This window comes from Apium graveolens, chromosome 2, assembly GCF_009905375.1.
Source record: "Apium graveolens cultivar Ventura chromosome 2, ASM990537v1, whole genome shotgun sequence".
Lineage (NCBI taxonomy): Eukaryota > Viridiplantae > Streptophyta > Magnoliopsida > Apiales > Apiaceae > Apium > Apium graveolens.
The window spans coordinates 178,320,803-178,329,704 of NC_133648.1; the positions used below are offsets into that span (position 1 = coordinate 178,320,803).

At 40.4% G+C, this 8,902-nt stretch overlaps 1 protein-coding gene across 1 annotated transcript; it reads right to left on the reverse strand.

Moving 5' to 3' along the window:
• Positions 1–284: 284 nt before the first annotated feature.
• LOC141695645 (uncharacterized) lies at positions 285–770 on the reverse strand. Its single transcript, XM_074499878.1, has one exon. The coding sequence runs from the start codon at positions 768–770 to the stop codon at positions 285–287; it is 486 nt and encodes a 161-aa protein (XP_074355979.1).
• Positions 771–8,902: the final 8,132 nt, after the last annotated feature.

An 8,902-nucleotide genomic window follows, 5' to 3' on the forward strand; every position in this document is an offset into this window, starting at 1 on the left:
AAGGTTGGGGTCAATCCCAGTCATATCAGCTACTGTCCAAGCAAATACATCATTGTTTTCTTGGAAGAAAGTTATCATTCGGCCCTTCAAGGGCTTGTTAAGAGATTCCCCAATGTACATGACCTTCTCCGGGTCTAAGGGGTCTAAAGGAATGGGACCAAGTCCTCGGATGACATCCCTCGCAGTTCGTCATTTTCTCGGACATCCATATCTTCTATGGGGAGGACCTGCCCCCCTGTTCCATTGGGCCTAACTGTTGCAACATAGAAAGTGTGGGTCATCTTCTAATCTCCCCTTACTTCTCTAACACCATTTCTAGTTGGGAACTTCAGTACCATGTGGTAGGTTGAGGGAAAAGCCTTAAAAGCATGGATCGCTATTCTACCCATGATAGTATTGTAAGTAGAGGCTGCCTTGACAACCTGAAAGTTCAACATCTGTGTGTCCTCCCTGGGCTCTTCCCCGATAGTTACGAGAAGTTGTATTGCTTCTTCGACTTTGCATTCTACATGGTTAAACCCGTAGATGGGTACGTTAGATGGAGTTAGCTGAGAATTATTGTAGCCCATCCTTATGAATATGTCATGGAACATAATGTCCACGGAAGCTCCATTGTCCACTAGGACCCTCATAACAGGACAATTTCCAATTATCGGAGTGATAACCAGAGGATCTTCCTGAGGAAATTTCAAACCTTCAAGGTCTGGGTCACCAAATTCAAACATCGTCTCTGACTTAGAATGCTTAGATGGCTCTCCAACTATGCTCATCACTTCTCTTGCATAAGCTTTTCGGGAGTTCCTTGTAGTACCAGCTGTTGTAGGTCCTCATGAGATCATATTGATTACTGGCCCTCGGGGCTGTGGGTTGCGATCTCTGTCGTTTCCCATTCGATCATCATCTCTTTGATCATTATCTCTTTTTTGGCCTCCGGCCTCTTCACCCTTGGTGAAACGTCCAAACTTTCCCCTTCAGATCAGATACTCAATCCCATCCATGAATTTCCTACAATCATCAGTATCATGACCGACATCTTTGTGAAACCTATAATACCGACTCTTGTCTCTTTTCTCGGGGTCTCCCCTTAGTGGTTTCGGCCATTTGAAGTCCTTATCCTTTTCAATTTCCATAAGGATTTGGCTCCTTGGGGCGTTCAACCTCGCATACTCAGCAAACCTTGGCTGCTGATTCTTCTTAGAAGAGGAGGAGTCAGAGTTTTTACCAATTTGTGGATACTTGTCCTTCACGTTGTACTCCTGATCCGTCTTCCTTTTCTTGTTTCCAATAGGTTCATTGTTCACAGCTGTCTTCTTCATACTCTCCTCCACCTTGATATACTTTCCGGCTCTATCATGGAGCTGCAGCATACTTTTGGGAGGGCGCTTAGCCAGGGACATCTTAAAGAACTCGTCTCTAGTCCCTTGTTATAGAGCTATCATAGCTACCTTATCATCAAGATCAGGGACCTTCAAAGCCTCCTTCGTAAATTGATTCAGATACTCTCTCAGGGACTCCTTTGCTCCTTGGATTATGCCCATGAGAGAAGCTGAACTTTTCTCATGCACTCTGCCACTTATGAACTACTTGATAAAAGCTTAACTCAAGTCCTTAAAGGATCCAATAAAGCTTGGGGCAGACGGCTGTACCACCTTTGATCCATGCCCGATAGGGTTTGAGGGAAGGCCCGACACTTAATAGTATCGTTCAAGGGCTATAGCAAGAGGACGTTAGCGAACATCCTAACATGATTAGCAGGGTCACTAGTACCATCGTATGCTTTGATGGTGGGCATCTTGAACTTCCTTGAGATGTGAGCATTCATTATCTCATCAGTGAATGGTGGTTTTAGATCATCAGGATCTCCTAGGGGCATAAGATCACTTGGATCAGCCCTTGGGGTAACTGCCCTTCTTGGTATTGGACCATCCAGGTCTATTATTGGAGGAGGATTTCTCCGCCTTGGAGCGAGTGGGGGTCTTGGGGCCAGATGTGTCTCCAGATCTCGCTTCAGCCTTTGGATTTCAGCTTATGAGCTCTGATCCTCTCTTGAACATCTTGGGGATTCATCCCTTGAGTGCTCCTGGAGCGTTGTTCAGTGTCAGCCATCGGCTCTTTGCCAGCACACCTCCTTCCTGTAGCAACATCATCATCCAATTACTCAGAGTCTCTTTCAGTATAAGGTCCAGAGAATTCTTGATCCTCCAGAATATGAGCCAAGCGTATTGGGGCGTCCTCCCTTGTGCTTCACTCCTATTAGAGTGCCCACTCCATCTAACTTCGGGGTATAAAGGCATCCCATAAGGGGGTTGGTAGTCACAATCGTTGAATACTCATACGCAATGGGTTGAGAGTTCATAGGTGCATTTAGCTGCTGAAATTAGGGAATCATCCCTTGAGGAGACGGGGGATTCGTCCCTTGTGGCTGAGCCTCAGTTGCCCCTACTAGGGTTCCTCGTTGGGTGGAGGCATAAGTTGAGTGCGGTGGTATGTCCACCACTGATGCGATTGTTCGTGATGGGACAAGAGTGTATGTCCCACTAGTGTTTCTGCTCCGTGTGTTCACCATGGTTGTTGTAAGTTTCCCATAGATGGTGCAAAATGTTGTGGAATAAAAACCTGAGTACTTTAGTATTTGTTAGTCCCTAACAATGCAACAAGAATTACAGAAGGGGGGTTGAATGGAATTCTTGAAACTTTTTCACAAATATATAAAATGTTCTATCTTAATAATATATAACTGTGTGAATTGATTTGCAAACTGCGGAATAATAAATTGGAATGAATCAATACACAAGTAATTAAAAACATAAGTCTTTAAAAACTTTCTGGTGGATTTGAATATATCCACTAGAGATATATAATATATCAAGAGAACTCTGTGTAGCAATTAGCTCACAGTCGCTTACAAATTTTAACTAAGATTGCAGAGAAATGCTAAGAATACAGCATACAAATGTTTCTCTCTTGGTTGTTTAGTTAGTTGTTCTATTTGCTACTTCTCGGTTTATATATCACCAAGATTACAAAGTAATAGGACAATATAATAAAACAAAATCTATCAAGTCCAATACTATGCTGCTTCATTACCTTATTCCAGCATCTTTGAATATCTTCATAACAGCATATAAATGGCAATGCTTCTTTGTTCTCTAAAACCCAGTTGAATAGGCTTCCACATTCCATTTGCATACACTTGACGTATGTGACTGTGTTGTCACTGTCAACAGATGTTTGAATTCTTTATCCATGGGGTTCATGATCATCCTTCGGGTTGCCTAGTTGATCATCCGTCGAGTGGCATTGTTGTTTATCCGTCGGGTAGCAATCTGGCACTTGACTTCATTTCATTTATGCAGAATTACAAGACATCATCTATGTTCAATTAAACAACCTATTCTGCATATCTAGTTAAAGTCAATATAACTTGAGTACTACTTACAGAATCTAAATAATGTGTATGCAGAAATGTGCTATAGACTTATTTTTACACAAGCTACTCACTCGATGGATAATAAATCATCATCCGTCGGGACTATATTAAGTCATCCATCGGGACTATAATCCTTATCCGTCGAGTGCCATATTTTTCACTTAGTAAAATCTACTAAGGTGTTTTGTTAATGAAATCATCAAGTTCACAACATATTCACAACAATCTCCCCCAATTTATGTCAACTGGAATTGTAGCCATAAATTAAGAGAAACTTGATGATAACAAAACACCCTAAAAATACAACTTTGAAAGCAAGTAGATAAAACTGTAAAGTGCTTCTATTAACAAAATGTACAAAGTTTAGTTCACAGTCATTTTCAAAGTGCTCCTCTAACCTGAGCAGATTTATCTAGTTCCTTGAAGGTCTGGATCTCTTTCCAAGCATTCTGTTGTTTTCTTCTATCTGATTTTGGAGTTGTCTATGGAATTCCAGTTCATCAGATTCTGAGAGATTTAGCTTTTCTTGCATCTCCAAAAGAATCTCATTTCCAGAGATGCTCAATTGGTCTTCTAATCTGAAAAATCTTCTAACTCCTTTGTCATCCATGAACTCCATCAGCCAGTAGGGCCTTAGATGCACTCTTCTCCCTGTGTAAGGAATAATTAGAGACTTTGGGAGTGCATCTTTAGCTCTAATACTCCTCAGTTCTTCAATCTTCTTTAGAACCAGTCTTCTTGCAGTTACATTGAACCCAAAGTTCTTCTTGAAAGATGAATAAACCTTTATCAGTACAACTTGGCTTTCTTGAAGGATCCTGTGAAGTGGCCATTGAATCTCATTTCCTCCCTTGTACTTGAAAACTAACCTTTCAGGTAGATTTCTATATGCATCAATCCCTCTCACTTCTTCTAGTTCATCTAGATAAAGATTTAGATCAGAGAATTCCTTGATGTCACACAAGTACATGTAATCTCCCTTGTTGACTTTAGATTGAGCTTTGACTAGAGATTTGGATTTGAGAGGTGACAACTTCACTTTCTTGACTGCTCTTGACTTTGTTCTCTTTGGCTTGTTAAGGATTGGCAGATTGAAGTCAGGAATTGGTAGGTTCTCCCAGTCTATTGGTTCATCCTTAGGCACAATAGGTTCACCATGAATGTTCCTGTAAGGATCCACCACCTTGATGTCTTCAAATACCACAGAGGGTTTTGATGCTTGAGTTGTAGTTGGAGTGGATTCCTTGGGAAACTGATCCTCCAATTCCTTACCAACAAAGTTCAATTTCCTTTTGGTTCTTTTGGCCAATTCCTTGTATCTCTAAGATTTCTTCTGTTGTGGTTCAAATTTTTTCTTTGGATCTTGAGATTCAGTGATTTCAGATGGCTGAGCAGGAATTTGTTGTGTTGGTTTCACAGCTTGTAGCTTGGCCAAGATAGCAGCTTGCTCTTTCTTTTGCTTAGCCTTTTTGGCATCTAGAATAGCTTGCTTCTTTTCCTGCTTCAATCTTGCCTTTTCTTCTCTCTTTGCTTGAGCAAATTGAGGATGTCCAGCCACCACAAAAATTTATTTCCCAATCCTGAAAACTTTAGCAATTCTCCTTTTTAAGGCTGAATCAGATGGATCCTTGTAGAAGGCAATTGACCTTGATAACAGTTTCTTCTCATCAGGCTTATGTGTCTCATACACTGTATCCAAAGTGTTCTTTAATGATGATTTTGGATAGTTCACCCTTGGCTTCAGAATTATTTTAGCCTTTGGAGATTTGATGCAGGATGGCTGTCCTATTTCCAGATAGTTCATGCTCATTTCATTTACAGTGATTAGCCTGACTTGAGAGTGATGAATGGTTGACTTTTCCGGCTTCTTTATTAGCCCAAACTTCTTTTGAATTTCCTCATCAATTTTCTCCCAGTTGATTGGCTTCAACTGCTCCTTTTCAGCTGCTCTTAAATTGGCTGCTGCTTCATTGATTAGATATATACTGTCTGTTACTGGTGGCTTGGTGAAAGCAATTGCAGGCACAATTACTTTACTGATTTAAATGTGAAGCTTCTCCCCATCACTTGGTCCTTTCTCCCCCTTTTTGTTATCATCAAGTTGAGTAGAGGCAGAGGTTTGTGCAGCCACCAGCTTCTGAAGCAAGTCTGTCTGTTGAGCTTGATGCAGATGAATGGCTGTTAGAGATGCTTCCATAGCTGTCATCCTTGTATCCAAGGCATCTATCTTTGTGGCAAGATCAGAATTTTTCCTGAGTTGTCTCTTGATGTCAAGCATTGTAGCTTCTGGAAGCTTAGAGTCCATTTTGTCAGAAATAGCCTTCTTCATCTCATCAATATCTCCTTTGATGGTGTTGACATCTCTAGCATGTTGGAAGCCTTGAATTTGTTGTAGTTGCAGAGAAGCAAGATGTGCTTGAAGGAGCTTCTTGGTGTTGGCATTTGTAGTGGTTTGAAGTGCAGAATTTGTCTGATTTATGTGGATCAGGGTTGTCTTGAAGTAGTGTTCATCACAATGTTTTGAAAATGCCCATGATGGCATGCCTGATCTTGAACTGGAACCTACTTCTCCCCCTATGTCCAATGGCTCTTCTTCACTATCTTCACCTTCATCCCCAAAGAAATCTGCGGAACCACCAGTCTCATAATCAACATCACCAGCTGTAGAGGGCAAAGCTGTGATGGCATCCTTAACTCGTAGCATCGACTAAGTGGTATGCACCAAATTGAGCATCCTTTCTGCATTGTCATTGCCCTGTTCAGCTAGAAGTTGATAAGCTGGAACAGGGTGAGTAAATGCCTCAGCATCAAGGGAGGTGGATTCTATAACAGCTTGAGGTTGCTGAGATAGTCCCTTCATGTCTACATCCTGGACATTCATTTACTCACTAGCAATGACATCCATCCTTATGGCTCCTGTACCTGTATTTCTCTTTTGTTCTCTCTTTTGTTGCATCAGGGTCTCACCCTGGCTCCCCACCCTCACACCCACACCTTCACCATCTAAGGTGGGACTCCTCTCACTCTCTTTTGCCAATCCTGAAGAAATGGATTGCATATTTTCACTCTTTTCCTCTCCTTTTTCCTAGGAGCTACCAAGACCCTCACTCATAACACTCTCTGCCCTCAATCCTAAGAGTGACTGTACAACCACTAAGTCTTCTACACTAGAGATAATAGATGAAATTTGAAGTTGTGCAGAGACACCCGACGAATGAGGAATATCCATCGGGTTAGCAGTTTGACTATCCGACAGATAAATGCTTTTAAGCTTATCCGTCGGGATACAATCACTACTCGACTGATGAGCAATATCCATCGAGAGAGTAGAAATGAATGAACATAGAATTGAAACTATTGTGGACTCTGTGCTGATTGATGAGATTTTGGGCACAGATGTTTCAACAGTTCCTGAAAGAATTGGCAAGTGAGCCAACAAATCATCCAAAAGATGATGCTCACTTGCTCTAGATTTTGGCTTCCCCAACAAAGTTAAAGAAGGGGAATCAGGAATTGATGTGTTGATCATATCCACATCCAGAGAGTTTGTGGGAGAGTTTGGTGTTTGAGGTGCTTCTATAACTAATGATTTGGGATGTGACTCCACATTTATTGGAGCCACATCAAGCTGAATTTGTGAAGGTGCAGTGACTGTGTCTTTAGCACCACTTTGCACAGTGTGTGAACCCTGTGCATCCCCAAAGGTTTTGGATTTCTTCTTTCTGGCATAAGTTTGGGGTGAGCTAGTGTCCCTTACCCTTTTGGCCTGTGCTCTTGGTTGAGAGCTTTGTTCAATAGTCACATCCTTTTGGGAGGATGCAACTAGAAATGAGCTTGTATCCTTATTAATCGCTACAGTTTGTTGGGAAACTACAGTGTGGCTAGGCTGGGAACCACTCAACTCTCGATCCTTATCCTTAGGGTTTCTTTTATGTTCACCCTGTCCCTCACCTACCTTTCCCACCTTCACACTCCCCTATTTGGTTTTGGTGGATTTTACAACTGGCATCTTTTGAGAGATACCAGAGGGGATTTTCTTTGATTTGGATTTTGAAATTTTTGATCATTTAGTAGCTTGGGTAGGCAACTGTTGGGTCTTTGACACAGTTGCCATATCTACACTAGAATTCAAAGAAACTTGTGAGGTTGGAATAGTAGGGACAGATGAACTTACCTCACTTACCTGAGGTGCTTCCATTACAGAGAAATAGAAGAGTGGCACCTCCTTGTGATGGTTTTTCCTGTTTAAATCTGCAATAATTCTCCTCTCTTGAACCCAACAATCTAATTTGTTGTTTGGGTTCTCAAGCACAATTTCCTCAGAGAGGTGGTTAGCTAACATCATGAAAAATCTAGCATAATAAACATTTTTACCCCTCTTATTTAACTCTCCTAATTTAAATCCCAACTCAAACAAAACAAGATCACTAAAATTAAAGAACTTATATGTAACTAGCATGTAAAGCATGTTAAGCATGGAAATATTGACAGAATCAAAATTACTAATTTTACCAGATAAGACCTTGGTCACTACATCATACATGAAACTCCATTCCTTCCTAAGTGCCAGTCTCCTAATGTCACTTAACTTAGAAGTAGAGAGTGCATAGTTTATGGAATTAAGCATATTAACTATATCAGTGTCTGTGTGTGGTGAGGTCACAGTATTATCAGGAATCTTGAAACATGCTTTGATAACATCACTATAAATACAGAATTCCTTACCTTTAATGGTGACTGTGATGGTCTTATCTATCGAGTTGTATGAAGCAATAGTCCACATCTCTTCAACAACCTCACAGAAGATGGTGGGTGATTCTAGCATTGCATAGCTGAGTTTGCAGTTCTTCACGAAATCCATCATTTTGTGGTAGTCACTTGAATATTGAATCCCCTTGTTTACTAGAGCTGTAAAGTTGTTCTTCTCATAGATGTATCCAGTTTGTGACATGATCTTGACTACTGGTGCCATTGTTAGAGATTGAAAATTACAGAGATAGAGATGCTAATTGCTTTTGAGAAAGAGAGAATTTAGAGCAGATAACTTGAGAATGATAAAAAAAGCAATGGAAATGAAATAAGCTTTTATACTATCTCAAAAATAACTATCAAAAATAATAAAGTAAAATAAAGTAACCAATGAAAATTGCCTAAAATAACCGTTTAAAAATAAACTGTAAAAATTCCATCAATTATCCGTCGTGTAATGCTTACAAACTGTAAGTATACTCGATGGATAATGTTCAGGAAATTAACGGCTAAGATTAAGACAATTCGACGGATGAGGATAAACTGTTATCCGTCGAGTTATAAAATATTCCAGAAAAATAATTGATTTTTATTTACAAACAGTATTCTGATGGATGATCAAACTCGATGGATAAAGATCATCCGTCGAGATGTAAATTTTGACTTAGCCAAAATTCCATCTAAGACTAAAAAATCAATTAAATTTCTGGCTGCATGACGACT

Excerpts from the sequence above, each read along its gene's own strand:
- LOC141695645 (XM_074499878.1), bottom strand. The coding sequence starts at position 770 with ATGAGCATAGTTGGAGAGCCATCTAAGCATTCTAAGTCAGAGACGATG.